The sequence below is a fragment of the Pezoporus wallicus genome, unplaced genomic scaffold, assembly GCF_028554395.1.
Source record: "Pezoporus wallicus isolate ANWC-B61680 ecotype Strahan unplaced genomic scaffold, APGP_CSIRO_Pwel_v1 contig_3488, whole genome shotgun sequence".
In the NCBI taxonomy this organism is placed as follows: Eukaryota; Metazoa; Chordata; class Aves; order Psittaciformes; family Psittacidae; genus Pezoporus; species Pezoporus wallicus.
In genome coordinates, this window is record NW_026635397.1 from 886,803 (window position 1) to 913,382 (window position 26,580).

At 43.2% G+C, this 26,580-nt stretch overlaps 1 protein-coding gene across 5 annotated transcripts in view; it reads left to right on the plus strand.

Moving 5' to 3' along the window:
• Positions 1-266: 266 nt before the first annotated feature.
• The window catches only part of AGAP1 (ArfGAP with GTPase domain, ankyrin repeat and PH domain 1), a 320,437-nt gene continuing 294,123 nt past the window's right edge, over positions 267-26,580 (plus strand). For 4 of the 5 annotated variants that reach the window (XM_057422254.1, XM_057422264.1, XM_057422272.1 and 1 more), the window contains exon 1: positions 267-468. In XM_057422254.1, coding sequence (XP_057278237.1) covers positions 306-468 — 163 coding nt within the window. In that variant the 5' untranslated portion in view covers positions 267-305. Of the gene's footprint in view, positions 469-23,288; positions 23,497-26,580 lie in introns of those variants that run through there. The other variant, XM_057422281.1, reaches the window with a different exon arrangement.

Here is a 26,580-nt window from a genome sequence, read left to right on the forward strand (position 1 = left end):
GAGTTGAGGCGGCGGGGGCCGGCCGGGAGCTCAGCGGCTCCATGGGGCCGGGGCCGGCCGGGTCGCGCTACCCTGGCGCTGCCGTGAAGTGACAGCGGGCGGGCAACGGCGGCGGCTTCCCTTGCGGGCGGCGAGGCCAAGGGCTGCTGCCGGCTCGGGGCGGGGGGTCCGGTGAGTGAGGCGGCCGGGGCGCTCCCCCCCACCCCTTGCTCCCGCTGCGCGCCCCGCCTCGCCGCCGCCGCCCGCCGGCCTACGCGGGGGTCTCGGTGCGCGGAGGGAAGGCGGCGGAGGGGAGCGGCCGCGCCATGAACTACCAGCAGCAACTGGCTAACTCGGCAGCCATCCGGGCCGAGATCCAGCGCTTCGAGTCGGTGCACCCCAACATCTACTCCGTCTACGAGCTGCTGGAGCGGGTGGAAGAGCCGGTGCTGCAGAACCAGATCCGCGAGCATGTCATCGCCATCGAAGGTGAGACGGCGACTCCGGCGCGGCGGGCAGCGGGGCAGAGGCGGCGAGGGGAGCCCCCCATGCCATGGCCCTGCACGCAGGGCAGTGCTGGCTCGCTGGGAGCAGCCGCCTACCCGGTCCAGGCTTTATCGGGCGGTAGAGAGGTCTCTTGGCCTGGTCCCCATCGGTCCCCATGCCCAGCGCGGCCCCTCGGTGCGGGTTTTCCTCCGCAGCCGAGGGAGAGGTGAATGTGTTGAGAGCACGGCGCTGTGGGGAGAAGTTGTTTTGCTACTTGCCTGCGGTCCTGCTGGGACTGAGCTGTGGTGGGGAAAGCGGGATGCTCGCTTTGCCTGCAGAGGGGTGGGGGGAAATGAGGTTTTCTTCGGTGCTCCGTGCGGTTTGTGATTTAAAGACGTGTAAAGTGCGGGTTGCGGTTTAGCGGCGGGTACGCAGGATGTGCAGCTGGTTACAGAGCGGTGCTGTGCCTGCGCAGCGGTGTGAGAACAGGTTTGGAGGCAAGATGGAGATAACAGTCTTCTAAGCTTGGATTTATGTGCTTCTGTCCCCGAAGGAGCACTACGGAGACTCGCAAACTGCTTAGGATGTGCAAAATAAGAGGAAAAATAGTCAGGATTGGGAAGTCTGCAGGTATTTTTCTTAACTCTCTCTGGAGTTAAAGAGATTGGATGGAATTGGCCAAGAACATCTGTTTTAAGAAGAAATTGTTGAGTTGTTTTGCACGAGAACTCCATAAGCTTTGCATTGTGTGCTTTAGCTACTGAAATAGCCTGCCACTATTTCGGAAGGGGTTCAGGCTAGCAGAGTGTGGTGTACAGCAGCTGAAGCACAGAGCTGCTTGAAAACATCTTGTGTTGATGGCCTGCTTGTCCTTAAACTATATGTGATAAAAAAGTCCTGATGGAAAAGCTGCTATTGGGATTGTTGCGTGAAAGGCTGCTGTTGCACTGCTCCAGAGCCAGATCAAGCTTGAATAGATAGGCATAATGTTTAATAGACAGACACAGGCGTAATAGACATAATGTTAACGTTTTAGGGGGGAGGAGGCAAACACCCCCTTTTAGTGTCTTGTATAGTGAGTCACTGAGGCTGGCAGTGCCTGTCACTTATTAAAGAACATGTTCCCCAGCTAAGTCTCTGCACCCGACTGGGTATGTGCGTATTCTCTGTTGTGTTAGTCACTGTTGAAGTTGTGGCGTGCGGTTTTAGCTTCCTGGAGTCTGGGTTGTTCCCTTCTGAGGGTCATTTGTGCTCTCCTCTTTCACCAAAGAGATAGAAACGTGTCCTTTCCTGTTGTTGGAAGGACATGGCACAGGTACCCCAGTCACTTTCTTGCCTTGTGTTTTTGGATTTTGCGGGATAGACGATGCCTTCGAGGAACTTCTCTTTTTTTTTTTTTTTTTTTTAGGTGGCAAATAATACATATTTATGTGGTATAAATGTGTTTCTTGAATCAGATGCTTGGGATACAGTGATACAGCCAAGCTGAAGTGGAAGGAGGATGTGAAATACCGCATGTTATCTTCACAGTGTGACTTGTGTTACTCTTTTCATGTATTAATGATTTGTGTTACCGAAGTGTAGCTCAGTTCATTTGTCAGTCACAAAGACTTGAAAACCAAAATAGCAGCCTGCAAATGTGTTCCCAAAGCAGAGTAAAATTTGTGCAGGCAATTTGCTTAGATTGGACACTTGAGTCATGAAACCAGTGCATGTGATTCATGGGAAAGTTTTATCTAGAAATGTGTGTATCTGAAGTCTTGTCTGTTCTGAGGGCTCTTCAGCTCTTAAATATTAAACATTGCATGTAGTTAAAATAGCCCAAACAACTTCCTTTATCTGTTCCTCAGTGATTCCAGCTTGTAAAACTGTGTGATGATGCCTTGTTGCATGGAGTAAGAACTTGGGAACAGTTATCTCTGTTGTGACTGTTTGATTCCAGTTCTGCTGCAAAGAGTTTAGTGTTGTAATAATGCTCCCCAAACCACAGAACCTTTTGAGTTCAAGGTGCTCAGCTTTTTCACTGGCAGCTGTGGTGTGGTTGGCATGGGGCTGGCATGAGAAAATGTTAAATAACTTCCTGTTGAAGTAGTTCCTTCAAGCAGAATGAGAACTGTACCCATTAAAGAAGTCTTGTTAGTTCAGGTTGCTTTAAGCTGCAGCTCCAATCAACAGGTGCTCCTTGAACAGCTCAGATGATACCTTTCTGCTCAAGAGAGGCTTGACAGCTCTGGAGGAGATCATAGCTGGAATCTAAAGCAATTTAAAACTTATTTCAGTGGAGATGCTGTTGCTTGGTCTCAGAATTTTGTTTTCCATATGGAATGGCACTGTCCTCCCAAATTCCCTGCCAGTGTTCTAGTGTTGGACAGAGCTTGAAGCATCCTGCTGTAGTGGAAGGTGTCCCTGCCCATGGCAGGGGGTTGGAACTGTATGAACTTAAGGTCCCTTCTAACACTAACCATTCTATGATGATTCCCAACACTTTAGATTTCATTGGCAATGTAAACTCTTTAGGTTTTGAGTTGATTATAGGAATGTTTGGACATACTTGCTAGACTGCTGAAATAATGTGAAATCAAAACTGGCCTTTCAGCAGCAGAGGTTTTTGATGTTCAAGTACATGAGTTGTATCTAAACCTAGGAGAGCAAGTGCTAATGCTTCTGCATTGGGTCCGCAATTGACATGGCAATGTTTTTTGCACAGAGATTTTTTTTTTTTCCTTATATTATTCTAAGTTAGTTGCGATATTGGGTAAAAGAGCTCTGAGTGAGATTAGTTCATTATTTTTAACTCACTGGAGAACTGGTTACATTGAGGTTCTCCTGTTTAACAGACTTGCAAAGTCAGTAGTTTAAAAGCATGTATTTCCATTCTGTTTTGATATGAAATTCATACGAAGTAGCCAAACAGTTTTAGATATTATTATTTAGGCTGTTAACTGTAGTAAAACCTGTCTTCATGTGTTCTGTAGTTCATGAGCTCAGTTTGGTGGATAGATGCATCAGAACGTGATCAGTATTAAGCAGTTCTTATATCAGGAATATTGTGTGCCTAGAAATGGGATAAAGAGAAGGTGAATTTGGTCTTTAAAATACTGGAGGCATGTGGAGGTTTCAAAGTATGATGGTCTAAAGGTGTGCATTTAGATACGTAGGGGTAGGTAGCACTGAATATGTCAGCTCCAGTTTCAGTCATCCAGACTGAGACTGGTACTATATTGTTATAAAATGTTCCAAATGATGCAAATCCAAGGAAAGAGAGTGGAAAACGTAATTTCTAGTGCTACATGAAAGGATTTTAAAACAATTCACCAATGTCAATGTTATCTTGGCTACTATTATATAAAGACACTTTTGCCAATGTACTTAACTCTGAACAGATGCTAATGCAGCAAGTGTGGAGCATCTGAAATAGTTTGCTATCGTTTTACACTTAGCAAGCTCATCAAAACACGTTCTGCTTCACTGCAGGGTTGAAGCGTGTTTTCCTAACTGGGAGATAACTTGAATCCTCCACTAGTAAAGCAGAGATACTAAAGACACAGGCTTCAGTGTGTCTTTCCATCCCAAACAGGAAATCTGATTTTATGTATTAATCAGAGGGGAATTTGTGCTTTAATTCTTACAGATGCCATACCAGCCATTGCTCAGTTATGAATTGCTGTCCTCCAGCTCATTTTGTGATTCCTATTCTATTTTTAATGTAAAATTGAAAAGTAGATTGTGAATACTGCTTTGAGTTTTGAAATGGTGGCTCCAGGAATAATCGAAGTCTTAGAGCAAATACGAAACCTGTATGCTTGGAAATTACATGTTCAGGACCGTGCAAAGATGATCCTACACCAGACAAGGGTGGGTGGGAGCGAATGGTAGGAGGTATAAATCTTGCTTTATTTTCTTGTTCAGTCACTTTTAAAGGTGTGGTTTCTTGCAAAGAAAGAAATTTAGGGTGGAGGAAAAGCATCTGATGCATTAGAGGCATATATGTTACCTGATGTGGGACTCCACTTTGGTGTTATTGCCTCTTATGGCCTTTCTTTTCTTGGAGCCATTTAACTTTGCAGCTCTTTAAATGCTGGTGTTGAGCATGTTGGGGGTTCAATGCTATCATGGCACTGTCTTACAGGAGAAGTTATACTCAATTTTGGAGTTGAGGTAATATGTTAACACTTCTGTGGCTGCTGAAGTGTATGAGACAACTGAGTTGAAAAATGTATATCCTCCAAGAACATTGTTCTCTGTTGTGAAATATAAGACCACAGCCCTTTTTCCTGCTTAATGTGCTTGTTCTCTCCTGCTTGATGATAGAAAAATGACAGGCACATCAATGAGCAACCTTCTTTGGCTTCCTAATGTGGAAAGGATATCATTATTAGTTGAAAACATGGGACTTTGCTTTAACTTGCCAGCTTAGTGATAAGGTGAGGGTGCATCACTGCTGCGTAGTAGCTGCCTCTTAATAATGCGAGCCTTCCTGCAGATGTAGAGAGCTCATGACTAGGAGCAGAAGCTGATTGTAGTACAAGAGTTGGCATAAGGTTGTATCAGAGCCACAACTTGGAAATCCTAGGATGGTTTGGATCACTCTGAAAACTATTTGAATACCAGTCACTCCCTTTTCTTAGCTATTCTGTTGAAGCAGACTTGGATCCAGCAGCTGGGGACCTCTGTGCAAGTAAATAAGCCAAGCTCTTGGGGAGGGGATTTCTTTGGGAATATGTTGTAATGTTTCCATACATCAAAAAAATTATGGTATAGTTCAGATGTTTAGGCATAAATGACCAAAGCTGGAAAACCCTCCAAGTAATGCATAAGAGTTTCATTGTGAAACCTTAATAACAATCACCTTGTTGAAGCTATTGTTATCACTGTGCTATTGCCTGTGTAATTTGGATCAAGCTATGAAATTTGAAAGGCTGAAGCTGATTCTCCAGAGAGCCATCTTGCTTCAGATTCCTGGGAGAGAAGGCAACAGCAGAGCATGCTGGGAATATGCCTTTGTGTTTGTTTGCTGGGGGATTCAGTCTGTGTGATTCAGAGGTAGGGAATCTGAACCCATTATCTCTACCCAGTGCATAAATGCATCTGTGTAAGTACTGAGCATGCATATACATGGAAAGCATTGACTTGGGCAGAGCCAGTGCAATACGTTTGGAACAAGTCTCTTAATGCCTTTTCCTGCTCTTTGTGATACCTGACTTTGTGGACCAAGTTGTGTGTTAACCTAACTAAAAGGTAGCATTCCATCTTGCCGTTTGTGACCTTTCAGTGTGGACAGATTGATGTAATGCAGTACCTACCTTGTAGTTTTGGTGGCTAGTATCAACATGGAAAGACCTTTGTTTTCAATGAGGAAGGTAAGTGAAAATGTGTCAATGAGTGAAAATTCAAATGCTTGTCCCTAACTTTAGCTGCCAAGTTAGGTTTGATAGTTGTGACTGAAATTCCTGGCTGAAGTTCCTCTTAATCCGTGCTTTGTCACTCTTCTCACTCAGCAAAAGCTGCATGATTATGTATCAGATGCTTTGAGCGAGTGGCACGCAAGTTACAAATCCAGAGGAAAGCCTTAAACCATTAATTGCTGAGGATAACTTTTTTCCTTGTGCAAAGAAGGAGACATGCTGTGGGTTAACTGATGATGGAACAAATGTGTTGTGAGGCTTGAGGCTTTTCAGGAGCGTGCCAGGCTTCTCCCACCGTTTGCTTTGGGGGATTAGTTTAAAGCAGCATGCAGTAATGCTGAACCAAGGGTTCATGCTGCTGTGTATACAGATCACTGCTTTTAATTCTATTTAAACTGGCAAATGAGTCTTGCTCCCTAAGAAGAGGGGGCACTCAGTGAGGCAGCGGGTTGGACATGTGCTTTGCTTTGGCTGATCTCAAGCACTTTGGGAGAGGCAGCATACCTTGTAACATGGATTGCTTTGTTTACGTTCTGCATTGTGCTTAGTGAAGTACAAAATGGCACTTGCATGTTTGAAAGGTGACGTAGATGCTGAAGTGGAGTGTGTTTACACCTTATGAGAAATACTGTGTTATCCAGCACTGAAGGTACCCGTAGCTTAACTTCAGGTTGTTTGAATCTTGGATCATGTAGTGAAAACTGATGTGGGAATATGATGTATGTTATTAGCTGTTAATAATTAAGGGATGCACTTGTAAGTGTTAGACTATGGTATGTTTGTAAGTGAAACAAAAAATCCAACCCAAAACACACTTTTTCTTTGGCAAATGATGGAGGTTGGGAATCACAGAATAGCATTCCAGACTGGTTTGGGTTGGAAGAGACCTTAAAGCTCATCCAGCTCCGACCCCTGCCACAGGCAGGGACACTTTCCACTAGAGCAGGTTGCTCCAAGCCCCTGTGTCCAACCTGGCCTTGAACACTGCCAGGGATGGGGCAGCCACAGCTTCTCTGGGCACCCTGAGCCAGCGCCTCAGCACCCTCACAGGGAAGAGCTTCTGCCCAAGAGTTCATCTCTATCTCCCCTGTTCTGGCAGGGTAAAGCCATTCCCCTTGTCCTGTCCCTACAGGCCCTTGTCCAAAGCCACTCTCCAGGTTTCCTGGAGCCCCTTTAGGCACCGGAGCTGCTCTGAGGTCTCCCCTTAAGGAGCCTTCTCTTCAGGCTGAACAAGCCCAGCTCGTCATTCTTTCTTAAAGCCAAAATCCTCAAAAAGTTCAAGCACACACACAAAAAAAGTGTTTTCTTTTTTTAAGTCACTCCAGCTCCCCAAACAAAGGCTCTTTTTGTCAGTCACCACCCTCACAGTGAAGATTTTTTTCCCTAATGTTTAATCTGAATTCCCCCTCTTTAAGTTTAAAGCCATTAATAATGCCAAGCAGTTGAAAAACTTCAGCCCAAACTGAGGGATACCTTGTTCTTTACTGGGTAACAATCAGGAATTGGTTTTGTCCTTACCAGTTAGCAAGGTAAATGGCAGTGCTGGTATTTTTGGCATATCTTTGAAGAAGGGGTAACATAAGCTCCCAAAGTCGTATTAGCTGAGATGGAGAAGTCAGTTGCATCTCAGCTGTGTGACTTTTTGCTGACAGATGCAAACATCTGCTTCTGGAGAGTTTGTTTTTTTCAGGGTATTCTTTGACTCACGCACACAGAGCTTTACATCATTTGTGGGGAAGAAACCTAAAATGATTCTTTAGTAACCACAGTGGATAAAGTTCTCTGTTCTGGGAAGGTATTGAATTAAAAGGCTTCAATAATCTGAATATCTGTGAGAATAAGAGATTTGTATTCTGTAGTATTAGGTTTTGTCCTTGACTGCCTTCCAGCACTGCTTGTGCTTTGTCACCTATACTGAGGGAAAACTGTGCCTATTCTTCTCTTATATTCTCACAGTAACTTGAAATAATTGAGCAAAGATAGTGCTAGATATGGACCAGTTGTGAGATGCTGCTGTTGTTTGACTTAAAGACTTCTGGAATTCTGTACCATTAGAATATAAATATACTTTCATGGAAGTCATCTCTCTATGGAGAGATAGACACAGGGAGTCCCCATGGTGAAGTAAGTGGTGGTTATGTTTTGCTGTTTGAAGTCATTGGTATTGAACCTCATTGCTGAACCTGTTTTAGTGTTCAAACACGGTGAGAAGATATAGTTCAAGTGCAGCAATAAACTCTTCAGTCTGTGGGTACAGGGCACTGAAATGCTTTTGGAGCAATGAGGTTAAGCTTTAAACAGGATTTTACGAAATCGGGAACACTTCAGTTCTGTTCCATCTGTATGGAAAAAACTTTCCAACTATTTCCTAGTCTTCTGAACAGAGCTTTTGATCCCAAGTTGTTTGCAATTAATTTGTATTTCCGTAGTTGTGATAAGGTTGTAAATGCTGCAAGGATCTTGTGACTGATATTGGAAATAAGGCTCCAGTGCTGTCTGGCTCAGATGGGTTTGGGCTACCAGGGATCTGCGACTAGTTAGAAAGCTTGCTTTAGATTCTGAGTTCCAAGGTGGAAAGAGAGAGGTAGTCAGGTTCCTCTGTTAGGAGTGAATCCCTTTTGGGCAGCTGGCAATTCGAAAGCCCTCTGGAAGTATTTAATGTCCTCTTGTGGGTGGATGGAAGCAGATGTGTTAATCAGGATATGCACATTCAACCTCATTAATGCCAGGTTTCTGGCTAATACTGTCTGTAGGGCCTGTGTAAGTGTACAAATAAGTGTGTTAAGTTGTCAGTGTGTGTCAAACCCAGTGAATGACTTGAGTTTTCCTTTTTCTTGTTGCTGAAGTAAGCTTCAGTTAACCACTTCAGGAAGCAAGCATTAAAGCCGCAGGGTTGAGGTGTGTGTGAAATGGGTAATTTCATTGTCTTGTTTTATAGCCTTATTTGTTTGCATAGTTGGCTAATGAATGTCAGCCTAATGATTAGGCAGCTATTGTGGTAAGTTTGCCTTCTGTATGGCTGTACAGGCAGGCAAAGGGCCTCTTAAGCTTACTGGAATGGAATCCAGAGCAGTTTGGAAGGGATTGAAGGAGCGTTTAGAGCCTCAACCAAACTAATGCTCATGCAAGTTAACATGAAACCTGTAGAGAACCCACTTTGACTTGAGCTTGGTGATGCTTACATTTTCTATTGAACTAAAGCTGCAGATGAAATTTTTCCTGACAGTAAATTTTCTGTTCACTTACACCACTGTATGCGTAGTTTACAACTGTATTTTCCAGTAACATAACATAAGATGCATCAATATAGTCACTGCTACAAGATTTTGTAGTCATGCTGTAACTTACTCTCACTACTCTGTTGAATGTATGGTAGTGTACAAACGTGTGATTGCCATTATATCTTACTGGTGCCACTTCCCGTGCTCAGCAGAGCAGCCAGGAGCCCATCTTTTAGGTATCACAGCAACCGTGTTCTCTAGAGGAAATATGCCAAAAGCATGGCACTCTGAGTGTCCAGACAGCAGGCATTTAAATGTATACCACTTCACTTGGCTAATGTCTGTGTGTCCCAGTTAACCAGTTGTGAACCACAGCAGGGCTTTGTGCATCGCTTGGTTACTAATGCAAGTGTCTCAGGATGCTTAAATAAGGAGGTGGCTGGCATATGGATTTGTGCTAACATGGAAGGTGAGCGTAGCAGGGAGATAGCAGTGAATTTCCTCAGAGATACTAAGCAATAAGATAAATAGGTGAAAGTCAGATAGGAGGTCGCTAAATTGCCATACATCCTCATGCCTGCTGTTCTATATAGTATTGGAGGCATAGTTCGAAATGGGCATCAAGCTCCTGAGAGAAAGATGGGCTGTATATCTCTGATTTGGATAACTCCACTGTTCAGCACTAAACATAGAATGATAGCTTGAAAAAATCTTGATAGGTATGGCATTTGATAGAATGCTGATAAAGCAGCTGCAAATCTTTTTGTCATGAATTGCACCAGCTTTGCTCCTGGAGAGAAAGTATCCCTGCTTGTGTTCCCCAGGTGCAAGTGTCAGCCATCAAAACTAAGGAATAATGACAGTGAAGAAAAGTAATGCTCCTTTGCTTTCCTGAGCATAAAATCAATCAAAGGTGTGATAGAGTTTATAAATGCTTTTCTAGTAATGTTTTGTTAGTGCTTTTAATACACACTAAAGTCATCATAGGATTACTTTCTTTTTTGATGCTGTGATTATAGGCTCAATAGTAGTTTTCCTACAAAAGACATTGCTCAGAGAACATTTGGCTTAGATTGCTCTTAGAATTTGGGATTGAAAAAGTTCTGTGGATCTCAGGGCAAGCTTCTGCACGGGATGGTGTCCATGACATGAAGCTGAACCTTTGCATGAAACTTGGCAATGCTACTGGTATGCTCTATGTGAAGAAAATCTATAGCTGCAGCCTTAGTGCTTTGGGGCTCTCCTAGAGTCGTTTATCACTTTTCTGTGGCAGTTCTGTTACTTGAACCTGAAGCTGCTGTTGGTTCACTCTTGGAGTTAAATAAATGAAAGCAGGATGGAATAGAAACAAGCTCTGGAAAGCTATTCCTTTACCCTGTGGCAGCTCATCTATTCAGTCTCATTTCATTACTTTTCTCATGCAAAATAAGACTAATTTCAACCTGCGTTAATTAAGCTTCAGAAACGCTGCTGTGAGATTACAGCATGGAATAGCATCTAGATGGATAACAGTGCATTAGTTGATGGGTGGAAGGATCTTGCTGTTGCCTTCTCTTGAAAAATCCTAATTCGAGTGGGGTGGAGCTGGCCAAAAGGGCACAGCTTGCTTGAGGCAAAGATGCTGTGAATACATCGGTGTGTAACCCCCTGAAGGAGGCAGTGATGGTGTTAATCAGCTGCTGACACTGCTAGCCAGGCAGGACACAAATATTTACAGTGAGCATCTGCCTTGGTAACTGCTTCATGCATTTTAAAGCTAGGATTTTAGCTGAAGTCAGGGTTGCTACATGGCTTACAGAAAGACAGTGCTAGGAATCTTTTGCTTACTGGAACATCTTGCTTCCTGCATCATAGAGTGAATGAAGTTAGCGCATTGCTGGCTTGATTTATGCTGCTAATTGCTGTGGTGGTTGATGTGAGCTGCATGTACTAATTGCTTGCTTTCTAGTCCTTTCCCATTTGTCTGACAAAAGGTTTTAGAATAGGGCATTATATGTTTTTTAACACTGGCCAGCAACAAACAGAAACAATTGGAGGGCCCTGATCTTATGTACTTTTCCATCCAACACCTAAAGGGGGTTCAGGAAACCTGGAGAGGGGCTTTGGACAAGGGCCTGTAGGGACTGGATGAGCTTTAAGGAACCTTCCAACTGAAATCATTCCATGATCCTGTGATTTTAGTCACTGTAATATGGTTTTAATGTAGTCTCGTTGTTCTTCATGGTGTTTAAACCGCCTCTGGAAAAATACTTTTTCAAAGCATGCTGTTTTTTGTTTTTTTTCCATCCTTAAACTGAAACATTGCCCTTATCTGTATGGTAAAGGTAGAATATGTATGATAGTTGACTGTGCAGTTCTAGCTAGTGAATGATGTGATGTGCCATTTGAATTTGCAGTGATGCATACATGCCTCCAGAGCAGCAGAAACTGCAGTGAGCAAAGCAGATGGGTTTTGCTTTAAATCACTATGTCAATAAGGTAGTTTATTCAGGCTGAGCGGCTACCTGCTAGAAACTTGACTGCAATTACTATCATCTTGGAAGAAAGCAACACTAAGGTGAGCCACTTGAGAAGTCCTCTGATATTCCTTGATTTCAGTGAAAGGTGCTGTCAGAGGGACCTCTGTTACTGTGCCATGTTAATCCATTTCATAGCATCACAGACTGGTTTGGGTTGGAAGGGACCTTAAAGCTCATGTGGCATATTGAAGCTGGCACACAACTCTTTAGGCTAATGCAGAGGTCTCATGCAGGTTGTGGGACTTATTAATGGGCTGTGTACAGGATGTTTAGGCCATAATGATGTTGTGTGCTATCAGTGTTGTTAACACCTGAGCTAACTACACTGAAGCTGGCTCGAGTATGCTGAGAAAGTCTTGTAGTTTTAAATGGGATGAGTTTTGAGATGTGTTCTCCAGCAGATTCTGAAACAGCTGGGTGTTGAGAAACGGTTAAATAGCCTGAATATGAAGTGTGTCTATTCCCTCAGTGTTAGTCTCTTGCCTGCCTCTCTTAACGTTTTAAATCAATAAAAAGCTATGTCAGCAGAGGGAGGACCTCTGGGGAACACATTCCCTGTACAGTCATTAACATACAGCTTCCACTGGGGATGTGTGTGGAGAAAGCTATAGTGTGAGGTGTCCCTGCCCATGTCAGGGGAGTTGGAGCTAGATGAACTTAAGGTCCTTTCCAACCCTAACTATTCTGTGATTACATGATTCCAGAACCCCCCTCTACTATCTTGTGACTCTTGATCTGGTTGGGTTAATCCCTGTTAGCTTCACTTCTGTTCTTAGGGTGTGTGTTTGTCCTGGGAGGACCATGTCGGGATTGAAGAAAAAGATGTTTGTGTGCATATCAGGTGCTTGTTGAAGCATTAGAAGTATAAAAAGCTAAAATGGAGAATGAGTGCAGTAGGCTTAAACTGGAAAAGACATGGTTTAAATGTCCATAAAGCTCTGAAAACCAGCAGGAGTGGTAGCAACACTGATTATGGCCTTCAGGTTTTGTATTGCCAAAGTACTGGAGTACCACTGTCTTGTACAGACTCAAATCAAAAGCAGTGATAGTTAAGTGATAGCTGGATAATAGTCCAGCCTTTTCAAGCAGAACATAAAATTATGAGTCTTAGAAGATAGTTTACTAAGGTCTTGAAAATGTTGACTCTTTGTAAGAGCCAGTTGTTGCCATCCAAAGTGGGATTTATGTGTTGAATGCTGTGGCCAAGCTATTCCATAAGCACTTCTACATGGCCCAGGACTGATCTGAAAGCCCATTTGGTGGTTGCTACTGGTCCTGGAGCTAGAATCATTTTGGACTTGATCTCAAGGTCTTTTCCAACCTAGTTCATTCTGTGATTCTATCAGTTGCTCAGACTGTTTCTGTATGGACATAGTTGTCTTGAGCACAACAAAAAGTGAGAACAAATGGAATTTGAGTGCATGGGAGTTGTGTATGAGAACTGTATGAGGTGTAATGTTCTCCTTGGAAAGGTGGACAGATAGAAACCTCTATGCTGATGAGAAATGTGAGATGCGAAGTCATTACCTGGGGGGAGAGTGCAGGGTTTAGTTTTTAACCATGCAGCTTGTAAGTAAGTAATGCCTATGAAGCTGTACAAATAGAGTTTAATGGTCAAGATAACTATATATACTTGAGGCATGGAATAGGTAGTGGTTTTCAAACTTGAAAGAACCTTTTTTTTCCTTAGTGTTCGCTTCAAAGCAGGACAAACAGGCCATTGAAAAGGGGGTGATGGCTGCAATATAGAGGCCTTAGTGTATGTTGGTTTTACTCTAGCAGACTTCATGGATGGTTGCAGGCTGTTAGCTTCTGGAAATAAGCAGCAGCAAATTGTCGTAATGCTTCCAGACCAGCAGCTCTTCCTGGGAGACTTTGGGATATAAACCAGAATGACAGAACTTGAGGGGAATTCTGAAGGCTTCCAGAATACCATTTTCGTCTGTTTGAGTGTTGTGAAGGGCTCTGACATTGGACTTGGTTCTGCTTCTGGTCCCTCTGACTGCCAGCTTTAAGTCTGACTTCTGTATTTAGCCATTGATATATAGTGTACATAATGAGCATCTGATTTAAAGGCAAAGATTTTTAGCTACAAGTAGGCTGTGGCACTTGTTTAATTTGCATCTTCCATCTACTTGTCAGGAATTGTATTAATTTGCAGTTAGCTTTGAAGTGTTTAAAATGAAAGAGTCCTGCGTTCATTTCCTGAACAGAGGAGTGACAATAAATCAAGTTGCTTTTATTTATGTTGCATTCAAGTGCAGTGTGACAGGGGAGGATTTGTAGGAAGGAATATGTAAAGCACCTTGCTAATGACAAATTGTGACCTCAGATTGAAATAACTGAGATATCAAATCTAATTCTGATCCCATTTAGTGGTGCACTTTGTGACTCTGTGACTTTTCCTGTTTGCATGTGAGGTTTGCTGTAACATGGTGGTTTTCATCCAGTGGCCAAACTGACTTGGGTAAAAAGAAACAAACATTCTAACTTAGTCTTTGTGTCTGCTCTCTAGGAGGTGAAGGCTTTACGTTGAGCAAAGGATAAAGTATTTGCTGACAGTTGGCCTATTGCTAATCTTATGTAAATGATGTATTGAAGCAGCTGAGGCCTGATTAATAATGAATAAAGTAGCTGCAGTACTAAGACAGTCTTTGGGGAAAACTGCAATAACCAGGCTTCGTAAAACTGTTGTCAGGAGGCTTGCAGGGTAAGTTAGTCAGGTAAGTTTGTGACTCGAGGGTGATATTTCTGTGCTCTTTGGGCCTTCCCTTTAGCTTCTATTCAGACTGAGGTGATGTGCCGCTTGATTCCCAGTTCAGATATAGCTGAAAATAATACTAGGAATGTGAAAGGTTTTTGGTAAAGTGAAGTAAAAATGTATGAACATTGCTGACAATGGATACAGATCTTCACTGAGAGTATAGCTTGGGAGTGGGTGAGCCTGTAACAAGTAATTCACTGTTGCTAAAAGAGGAGGGTCCTTCCACCCCATCACCTCCTTTGACAAGTTCTGCCCTTTCAGAAACCGGCTCACTGTAAAAAAATAAGTAATTAGTTAATTACTTTGAAGAGCAGCAGTTCATCGGGGACTGTAGTGATAGGACCAGGGGTGGTGTGTTCAAACCGAAACAGGGGGATTTAGGTTAGATAGGAGGAAGAAGTTTTTTACTGTGAGGGTGATGACTGGAGCTGAGGAACAGTTTCTTCCCCAGAGGGTGCTCAGGCATTGGAACAGGCTGCCCAGGGCAGTGCTGGAGTCACCGTCCCTGCAAGTGTTCACACACTGTGGAGACGAGGCCTCAGTGCCATGGGTTAGTGGTGGCCTTGGCAGTGCTGGGGAATGGTTGGACTGGGTGAGCTTAAAGGGCTTTTCCAACCTGGCTGATCCTGTGATTCTGTGTGCTGTGTCCTGGGCTTAAAGGAAAGGAGCACCACATTCTTGAAGTCATATTGTTCTATGCTAATGCTGCTCTGTGTTGACAGCTTGGTATGGTATAATTTAAGTAATGTTTTAATGAATGGTTGACTGTGGTAATTTGTTATTGTTGAGATTAATTGCACACTTATGGGAGCACCTGTTGGCCAAACCAGTCAGTGAAGTTTTGCATTGGACACTTGACATTCTCTGGAAAACGCTGATTTATCCCAAACGGATAGATGTGTGAGTGCTTGAGTAGGTTTGAGTGGGTGTCCTTGCACTCAGTCTTTTCAGTCTGTACTATGAGATTGGTCTGCTCTGTATTTGCCCCCTTCTGTCAGTGGGTGTGGAGGACCATGCCATGCTGTGGAAAATACATGTAATGATACTGCCTATGAAGTAAACATCTAGTTATCAAAGCAATGGTACTGCAGAGGACTGGCTGAATCAATCTGTGCTGGGGGGAATGGAGGGAAACAAGTCCACTGAGTGTGAATTTCCTTAAGTGGCTGTTTTGGATCAGTGGACATCTCTTAAAGTAAAGTAAGTAAAGGAGAATCATAATCTAGAACATGGGACTGGCTGGGAATGTGTGGGGCTTAGCAACTTGAGGTGTTAAGTGCTTTTGAGCAGAACACAGTCTTGTAGGGTGGATCTGTGAGTGTTCTTTGCTGTTCTGCTTGCAATGAAGCTAAGCCTGCTTGGAAGTTTGATGTACCCTGTTTTTCAAATCCTCAGGTTTCAGAGCACATACTGGGATGTTTTTAGTTTATTGAGAAAGTGCTCAGTGGAGAGAAATGACAGAGCAAACTGGTATGTCTGCTGCAGACCCTGTGTTTTTGTGCTGCATTTCTGGCAAGTGTTTTTCCATCTTGTTGTTCTGGCTATGGCCTTCCTAAAACTTGTGGTGATCATGTTGATATTCTAAATGCATCGTAGCACAGAAATGTTGTAATGGTGAAAGAGTTGTGAAGTTTAAACCAAGTTCTCTGTTGCCAGATACAAGGTAATGTGATTTCTAACTTGTGTTACAGATGGGCAATCAGAGTACGTGAACAGGAGGAAGTGTGCTCTTTGTTTTTGTGTCTTTTGGAATGCAATGAACATCTGAGACAGATCTGTTGCTAGGACATTATTCCAGGTAGCTATTAGTTAATGGGATTACAGAAGCCTCACTAAAGAACTCACTGCTGCTCAGTTTGTGAGCATCTTCCCTGAGCATATTGTTAGTGACTAGTATTACCCCTGATCAGTTAAGTAAAGAATGCTCTTCTCTGAAATTAAAGCATCTTCCACATGACTTGGGTCTCAAGTTCTAGGTGATGCTTAATGAAAACACATTCTGTCTTATTGCTAGGCAGTGTTGGCCTTTTAAAAATGCATGCTGTTAACTGCTGCTGCTAATTTTGGAGCATGTGTTCTTGAAATGCCAGTACCAGCTCATATTTACTAGAATTGAAAAGAAAGGGACTTTTCACTCCCCGAAGATGTGTAAAAATTACTGTATTATGTGCAAGTTCTGTGTTTAATTCTGTTGTGGTTGAGGCTCTGGAGTTCTTGACTGATGCTCACATAGGTCAAGTAACTGCACAGGCTGTGCAGACTTCAAGCAATATACCTATGCCTGAGCATGTATTAAAGACAAGTACTAATCCTGTGGAACAAGGATTCAGCATGTCAAAGGTGATCTCTTGTGCTGGCATCCAGGTGGAAATGTAGGAATTGGTCTAAGTGCTAACTTAGAGCTTACTGCGGCTGTCACCAGTGAACCTGTATCTGTCATCCCACAGTGGATGGACCGCTCTGCATTCAGGGTTTGATCTCCTGGCAAAGCTTGGTGACACCAAAAGGGGTGACCACCTCTCTGGCACAAGCACTAAGGGATATGGGTTAGCGTGGGCTTGGCAGTGCTGGGTTAACAGTTGGACATTATTATCTTAAAGGTCTTTTCCAACCTAAACAAATCTGTGATTCTGTGTGGTGTTGATAAGGGGAAGCACTGTCAATTGGACACCAGGTGCTTACCCCTGGTGTTCTCAGCCCATCTGAAGCCTTTCCTTGAAGGGCTCTGGTGATTGAGGTCTCTGATAGCCACTGATACTACAGTTAGTTTCTAATATAAAGCTGATTGATCTTGATATTAAAAGCAATAAAGTTTGTTTTCACTGCTCCTTGGTGAATGGCTTCTAAGTTTTGATCATCTTGATAACTGTGCTGTCTTCTGTTAGCAGCAGCCTTAACCAGGCTCTGTGCTGTGCTTTTGTTATGCCTTCGCTGTTTGCTGTGCGGGCGATGAACGGACATCCTCACATATCTCTGTAGTTAAAGTCTTTATCACAACAAACCTGAAAAGGAACCACAAACTTTCAGCTGCTTTTCAAAGGTTTTCCTCAATGTAAGGAAAATGCTCATAATCTTATGTGACAGAGAAGGACCTGCTTGGGAGAGGAGCTTGCTGCCTGTGTGAGGACAAGGAGCGAGGTAACTGGGCTACTTTGAGGAAGCCTCAGAAATCAGATCATTTTCCTAATGGCATGAGCTGAAGCATAGGTGTTTCTCCTGGTTTAAGTGTGGTCTGTGTGGCAGCTGAAGCTGTGTGAGGAGAGGAACAGGGATGGCGGAGTGCCACTTGTCTGAACCAGGGCTGCAGGTGTGGGTGACTGCCTCTGATAATAGCCATTCTTTGTCACGTAATTGAAGGTAACATTTGTCTCAAGGTACCTAGAAAGAAATACTGGCTCTTCAGAACCAATTCTTACTCCTTTTCTTGTTCCTTTCTGTCTAGAACAAGTGATTACTACCAGGTGTTTGTAAACAGACACAGAGTGTGTATTGAATGCTTAAGTCTGATTGAATGCTTGATCCTGTAATCACTTGCAAGGATTATCTTTCCAAACAAATCTGCCAAATCCTATATTATTTCTTGGAAATGTTGAGCCAGCTGCTAGGTCTGATGCTTGTTTATCAATAGAAAAAGTGGGGTTTGGTGTAAATACTGTGTTCAGAACTGGAACTTTGCCTCAGCTTGTTTATGGGCTTAGCAGGACAAATAGGGCATAGTACTGAACAGCAAGAGTCGCTTGTCAGCTGAACTACAGAAATGACACTGTACTCTGAACTGAACACTCCAGGACATGGAAAAGACAAGGAGTGATGGGTGCAAGTTACTCCTGGGGAGAATCCAGTTGAACACTAAAGAAAATATTTTCCCAGTGAGAACAATCAGCCATTGGAGTAATCTCCCCAGGGGAAGTGGTAGATTCCCCAACACTGGACGCTGTTAAGATTTGGCTGGACAGGGTGGTGAGGCATCTAATGCTTTACCAAGAAATGTTGGGCCAGATGATCCTTGAGGCCCCTTCCAACCTGGTGCTTTATGAGAAGTTCACCAGGCTTTATCATTCAAGTTGGACACCTTCAGAGCCTCATTTAGCAAACAGAGCTGCCAATGAACTGTGATCTGTATGCAGATCAGAAGCAGGGATCAAGCTGACTTTGCTGCTGGCTGCTACTTGGAGCTTTATTATTTCATCAGGTTTTGCGGATCTCCAGAATTCCTGCACTGTTGGGTCATGTCTAAAATCAGTTGTGGCTGATGAGCTTGGAGAAGGTTTTAGACAATGATGCTTTTTAGGACTTTGTCAGATGCTCACTTGGCTAACTGTTGCAGGATAATAACTGCAATAATAAATGTAGCAAAGAAACTGGATCTTCTTGCATTCTCTGAGCTGTTGTTACGAGAATGATATAATGGGATTTATGAGAAAGGATGGAGAGCAAGCTGTTGTGGCTGAGCAGGAAGAGAAGCATTTTGACTTGGGCCTAATAACTGTTCAGTGGGAAGAATTGAGATGTACTTTGAGCCACTGAAGTGCAATGTAAAAAGGAGTAGTACATGAAAAGGTCCATAAGAATTTGGTATCTTCACTTATTTGAAGACTTAGCTGTAATAGCTTGTTACCTTTTGCTTTGTTACAGATAAGAAGTTGGTGATGTTGAAGCTGGTTAGTTGGAAATGAGTTTTAGTTGTTTTATGGATCAGTTGTGTCTGATTTTTGATCTGAAACTCAGGCAGGAACCTAAAGTAAAAAGCCTGAAGTGACTGGCTTGCTGTCCATATGATACACTCTGTTCTCTCCTGCCTGTGATTGTACTTTTAAGTGTTGGAATAACTGATTGCCGCTACCTTATTATTACCCTCATCTTCTTAAAGAGCCTTCTGATGAGTTTCCTTCTCTACACTAATAGCTAATGATGGAGATAGACAGAGCTTCTCCAGAAGATCTTCAGGGTGTCTCAGGCTTGTATTAATGCTTACACTTGCATGAAAGAGCTGATGATAAGTAGGAAACTGAAACAGGAGGTGAATGGATGCCCAAGGTAATAAACACATTCAGAAAAGTATCTTGGGTTTGTATGGAAGGACAAGAGTGAGGTGCATCTGTAGCCACCCTTCTCAGCTCAGAGGTTTAGAGCAAGAGATGTATTACTGAGGTTTGAACTAGTGCATTCTCTAGCACTGTGCAAGTGGAAAAGGGGATCAGTGTGAGTTGGTTGATGGGTAGGGAGGAAATGTAGAAAACACCTTAAAGGACAGGAAGTTCTTGCTATTAAGAATAATCTCCAGTGAGGGGAGGGCTCAGTTCAACAGTTGCACTTAGCTTAAATTGACCAATCCAGTTGAATTCAGGCTTTGCTTGTCTTCTCGTGCCTCATATTGATGAAGTTCTTGTTCCAAACTAAAGACACCAGGAAGTTAGTCCAATTTCTTCTCCATAAATGAGCCTTGCTACAAGGGAATCCCCGTGTTAGAATGGGATGGGGCATATGCATTTTGAGGTATGGGTTGGCAGCTGTAGTGGCTGTGCCAAACATTAACAGAGGCTTATGAATCAAATACAAGAATTTCATCCATTTCAAACCCCTTTCTTTGGCAACTTTCTGAATTGTGGATTTCAATGGGCTTTGGAAATACTTTGTAATAATGCAGGTCTGTCTTGCTGGGCTTATTCTCATGTTGAAAAAAGAAGACATAAACTAGTTCTTCAGTATCTCTTTATTAAGGTTGGGGTGAATCTCTTTGCCAGGCTGCTTTGGGTGAGGCAAGCTCTGGCAGGCAGCTTGAAGAATAGAGCTTTGCTAGCACCTCACATCTATCATAACAACTGCTGATAGGTGACAACTCTGAATACTGACTTGAAGCATAAGCCAGGATAGAGAGGGAAAGGGCCTACAGGAAATGCTGCTGTGAACTTTACCTTGTAAGGACTACACTGAGAGTGCTTCTAAAGGCTTGCTTGAAAGCACTAACGTGATTGCTAACAGTGGGAGCTGGCCCTACATCAATAAGAGCGCTTATTTTGGGAAAGAAATGTGACACAAGAGCATACAGTTTTGGAACCAACCATGAGGAGATATCTATCCATCCACTGCTGCTGTTAAGCAAGTATCAGAAGCTTTTACAAGGTCAGATTGCAGCTTCAGTAGTAAAAAGGTAAGTGTACAGAAAGCATGGTACATCAGATGCTGCTGATGGGGGTAGCAGTTCTGAAGCTCCCTCTGCTTTGCCAGTAGAGTTATTTTAGGTCACTCTTAAAGCCTGAAGTATTTGGAGGCTCAGCTGTTCAGTTCATGACTGTGCATTTTGTGGTCTACCTCACAGTGAAGGCATCTGTGGGAAGTGAGGATTGGAGATGGAGCCTGCAAATGCACTTGTAAAACAGATCTCCAAACAAGCCTGTGGTTTCATTCAGACTTAGTTCTGGGCCTAAACCAGTTGAGTGCAGCTGCCTGTTTGTGGAAGGATGAGCTTTGTGTCATTGAAGTGGCAGGAACCCAGTTGATGTGTGGAAGTTAGGTAGTTTAAGACTTGAAATAGTTGGTCTGAACTGGTTTGTCATCTCTTGTATATGAGAAACCTCAAAGAAGGCTTTGCTGTAAGGATGGGGATATGTGGAACTGAAGCTGTTGCTAAAGGATTAGTCTTGCAGTTATTTTCCTGTAGCTTAAAGAAACCACCCCCTTGCTGCATCAACAAAACCAGTGTACAATGCTGAGTAATAGCTGAATTACACTGATCAGATTATAATAGCAGAAGAGCTTTTGAAGCCATGATGAGGACTGAATTCCATTGAGTTGTCTAATAATGTAATGCTTTACTAGGCAGCTATAAAGCAATTCCAGCAAGTAGGAATTCTTTAAGTGATAAGTAATGCTAAGAAATCATTATCTTATATTTGGAAAGGCACAATGGTGTACTTAAAACATCATATTTAACTGGAAAATACATGTAGTCTGTTTAGACCTAGGTCGACTTAGACGTCAGATAATGACAAACATGGATAAGATATTAGGTGGTTGGTTATGACTGCTGGAAATACATTAAGCAATGCACTCATTATGGGATACTTGCTAAAGGGTCAAAAATTAACCAAATGGTTGTAATTCAGCCGTAAACTGGAAGTTCTCAAATGGAGCTAGTGTTTTGAACACCTTTGCAGCTGGAAATAAGAGTAGCTCTGAGTTCATAAACCTCCTCTCATACTACAGAAACTCAAAAGCCAGACCTGAACCATTTAGTACCTGAGTAAGCAGAAACTGAGTGATAGGAAAAAGACTGAAGAATTGTACTGAGCTTATTTTCTTGTATAAATTGGCTTATTCCGTTTCATCCAATTCATCTGACAAATATAAAGCTGTCATAGCTGGTTTGTGCTTAAAGCTTCAGAGTGCACTATTGAGTAATGTTGGTTCTGTTGGAACAGAATCACTGGGGCATTTCTAATCTGAGAAGTGAATAAACACGAGTTCTGTGGGATCTTTGTATTCAGTTTCTGAATTAAGCAGGTAGATGGCTCCTTATTTGCAATAGCAGATAGACTGTAACAGATCAAATGTTACTTTGTGTACTACAGAACTAGTTCTTTAAGTGCATTGACCTGACATACCCATGAAAGTCATGGTAAGAGAGAAAATAAAAGGATGGACCTAGGTAAGGGACTTTTTGTAAGTAAGATTCAGAATGGCTTCTGCTTTACGTTATATTGTGCCTCTCTAACATTTTCCACTTAGGGCTCTGTTTCTGCTCCACTTTAGGTCATCTGAGGTGTGCATAGGAGTCAAGACTAAAGCTGGAAAGATGGAAGTAGGGATCAAGTTCTCAAGACAAAGTACAGGTGGTAGAAGGGGAAAAACTTGCAATTATAGACCAAGTTAACTGGTTCGGCCATGGAACATGGATCAAGTTAGTGAGAAATGTTAAGGAGACATCGCTGTTGCAGTTAGTATAGGCTGCTAATCCATAGCAGGCCTTGCTGCTGCTGACGTGATATACCTGCTTGGATGTGCCTTTCCTGAAATGGGAAGTGCCAGACTGGGCTTACTTTAGCAACTTGAGACTTCGCAAATACCAGTCGCTGCTCCAGGGAAAAAAGAGGCTGCGATGACTTGAATGAAACTTAACCAACACATGAACAAAAAGGTATCTGTGGAAGGCTTGTTGCCAAGTGCGGGTGTACTTAAGAAGATACAATTACATGGACTTTGTACTGGGTTGTTTGGCAGGTTGAATTTCTATGACAGTTCAAGATAGGTCATGGTGCAAGAGGAAGGCTCCTAAGAATATATGTTTTCAGCTGTGGTGGTAATCTCATGAGTCGATGACTGATTCAATCCCTAACAAGTCTGTGGTGGTAGATGCGAAAGTGTCAATGCCAATTTCCAGTGACAACAGTGTGTTCAGTCACTGTGAGGACTGTGCTTTGGTAACAGGCTTCTGCAGTAAGGCTGGTAAAACTGAGTGGGGTCTGCACTTTCTCATGTGCTTGGGGGATTCCTGAAGCCTGAAACAGCCCCCATCTAACACCTGAAGCAGTGACAAATGACATGCTAAGGAAAGGGGTCTTCTACCCTGGTTATCAGGCTAAGAACTAAATTGCTGTCAGGCAGCCTTTTGCCAGCAGATGCAGAGTGCAGTGTTAAACCTGGTTAAGGAAATAGGAGGCCTTATAGAAGGGTCTTGGTTGTGCTGGATATTGAGAGCGTGGACTCCAGGAGCAGCTGCTGTTGTATTTGCAGAAGCCTCTGAGCTGTGCTCTGAGTGTTTGATCTGGCAGCTTCTTCCATCAGCTCATGGGAGAGCTGAGCGTGGGCACACAGGAGGCTGCTCCTCCCGGTCAGGGCTGTGGGTGGAAGCACGGGTGACTGGCAACTCTTCCTGTTATGCAAGAGTGAAAAAGCTATTGCCTGGTAGGATGTAAAAGCAGCGGTGTACCTTTGGATGGCTGAAGCTGCGACCTTGAAGAGCTCTATCTTCTCTGACAAATGAATTTACAGTCTTGGCAATGTGTTTGAAGCAGCATCTGTGCATCTAGGTAGTGCACAAGCTGATTGCTGCACCTTGCTGTTGTGGGGAAGGATGTTATTCATTGCAAAGGAACTGAAAGAAGACAGCGTTTCAAATATAGGTATGATGTTTTCTAGCTTCCAGTACAGTTTCCATTAGGAAAATAATGTCTTTGGCACGTTTCTTACTTAGAAACAGGCATCTAAAACCCGATTCTTAACTAAGGCATTAATAAAGGATTGCTTGGAATACCATAAGCTCAGCCTGTCAGAATTGTTCAGATGGGTACCTTGCAGCTGGAGCTGAAAAAAGAATCGGTCCTCTCTGTTGGTATTCAGCTAATGCCTCTGTGAAATGGAGATGTGTTTGGCAGGAAGAAATCTCATTTAAGAAAACTCACTAACTGTATGACTAAGTGTGCTGCGGGTAGAGTAAATTAATAAGTGAAAGTGATTCCTAGGCATTCCTGATGATTTTGAAGAGGGTCTTCATGCAGTGCATGTAATTCTGTGTTTTTGTATTTCAGTTTTGGCTTGTGGAAGTGATAACCTGATGTGCAGTGTGTGGCTGTTGTGCAATGTGTGGCTGATGTGCAGCCTGGAGCTTTCAGAAAAGCTTCAGTGGGACATAGCTACTGCTTAAGGTTGTGCAGAAAGCAGTAGGTTTCTATGCAGTCTTTTGGAAGCCTGGCTAAGCAAACACGCTGTTAATAGTTATCAAGGACTGAAAACCTTGGAGGGTCAGACTCATTTTCAGTTAAAAACATCTGAAGAAAGGTGATGGTTTATAGAAGTGGAATGTTTGGAAACGGTTAATTAATTCCTATGTCCTCTTTGGTGCTCTGAAAAAGGCTTTCAGGAAGGACTGCAGACATCTGCAGTGCTTTTGAATATTTGATAGGCTGGTACAATTCTTACAGGAAACTCATGACCTGCTTTGTTGCTGTGCGTTGGATTTGGAGAGGGCATGAGTAAAAGAGATGAGATGGGTTCCATACCTTCCTGTTACAATATAGCTACTGAGAGACTCAGTCTGCTGTTACACATTTCCTTCATGTGTTCTCATGTCTGTGAGTTCTGTACCAGTAGATCATTTTTAGGGATTGAAACTGAATCGAGAGATTCACTGCCTAATGCTGGGGGATTCTTATTGCCCAAGAAGTGACTTTTAAAGCTTTAGCAACAATTTCTTGAGTACCACCTCAGCTTGACTTGTGCGTGCAGAAAGACCTTCAGTGCTGATGCCAGGCTGCCCAAGGAAGCTGTGACTGCCCCATCCCTGGCAGTGTTCAGGGCCAGGTTGGACAGGGCTTGGAGCAAGCTGCTCTAATGGAAGGTGTCCCTGCCCGTGGCAGGGTGTTGGAACTGGATGAGCTTTAAGGTCCCTTCCAACCTGAGCCACTCTGTGCTTCTATGAATGTTCACCAGCGCTGATAAGCAGTTGTGATAAGCATAGTACTGGAGACAGGTTGTTTGTCGTGAGGCCATGCTTTGGTAATGTTAGCTGAGCATCGTTAGAGTGGTTTGGGTACAGGTATTCTGTAAGAAATCCTCGTAAGCCAAAAGTACTGATTCATGGCATAGTTGTAATGGAAGCAGCCTCTTCCCCTGGCAGAGCACTGAAAGAGTCATTTTGGTAATTCCCCCCAGTTCAATTCTGCGTGTTCCAGTGATTCTGTCACAAAAGAATACTTCTAAACATGAGGTTTAGCATCTTAAAGATCTGTCAATAGCAGAGTCTTAATCTTTGCAGTGAAGAGTTATTTAAGACCCTGGTATTACTTGTGTGGCCTGAGCAACTCTGAGTTAGTTTAATATCACTATAGTTCCTCATTAGCTAGTTAGATAACAATAAAAGTAAGCCCTGGGCTGCCAGGACTTCTTTACTGAAACACTGTGATTTCACTATTCCTTATGCAGCAGACAAAATCCTGCAGTGATGTTAAACTTTGAGCTTCTATTTGGGAACCTCTTATATAGAAAATATCTGTAGTTCTAAATACAATGGCAATAGGTAAGGCTCAGTGATGCCAGAAGCCTTTTCTAAATGTTGGTCTGAATGACTGCTTAAATTAGTGAATACTGATGTGATGGGAAGTTTCTCATCAGTGATGACTAAACTCCATCTAACAAAAAAATTGAGCTCTTTGCTTTGGAGGATCTTTAATTTAGGGTTAGTTTTTGTTTTTTGTTTTTTTGTTTTTGTTGTTGTTGTTGTTTTTTTTGTCTATAAGGAGTATCCATGTTAATTCCAGTTTCTGGAAGCTCAGGTGAATTGTAATCCTTGTGCTTATTGCTACCCCAGCAGCAACTAGTGGAAGTAAATGCTAGTGTAGTGGTCATGAACAATGCTTGCTGTCTGCTGAGGCATTTCGGAATACCCCAAACTTCATGCTTTTGCTTCGAGTTCCTTTATCCTGAAGACAGAAGTCTGGAAACTTCCTCTAAATCCAGCAGCAGCAACAAGAAACCCCAAAATAAATCCAGAGTTTGCTGCTGTTGGCAGGGAGCACTAATTGAATTCTGCACAATATAAACTCAGCTGTGCTTGGTATCAGTCAAAACATGGTAGTTGAGCATGATTAGTAACACACACATACAGAATAAGTGGAACTAAACCCATTGACACTCTAATGCTGCTGGCAGTTCTTTGGGCTTTTGGTAAATATAAATACATACTGATACTATTTATGGTGTGTGGTAGTGCAGCTGGATAACATGATTCTATACCGGCTTTTATAGAAGCCCTGGGGCTATGGGATTCATCAGCTTCTTGTCAGTGTGACTCTAAGCAACATTGCTCCCTTTCAGACTGGAGATCCTGATGGTGAATCACAGAATCAGCAGATTGGAAAAGCCCTTTAAGCTCACCCAGTCCAACCATTCCCCAGCACTGCCAAGGCCACCACTAACCCATGGCACTGAGGCCACGTCTCCACGGTGTGTGAACACTTGCAGGGACGGTGACTCCAGCCCTGCCCTGGGCAGCCTGTTCCAATGCCTGAGCACCCTCTGGGGAAGAAATTGTTCCTCAGCTCCATCTAAACCTGCCCTGGTGCAGCTTGAGGCCGTTTCCTCTTGTCCCATCCCTTGTTCCTTGGGAGCAGAGCCCAGCCCCTCCTGGCTCCATCCTCCTGTCAGGCAGTTGTAGGGAGCGATAAGGTCCCCCCTGAGCCTTCTCTTCTCCAGACTGAACCCCCAGGTCC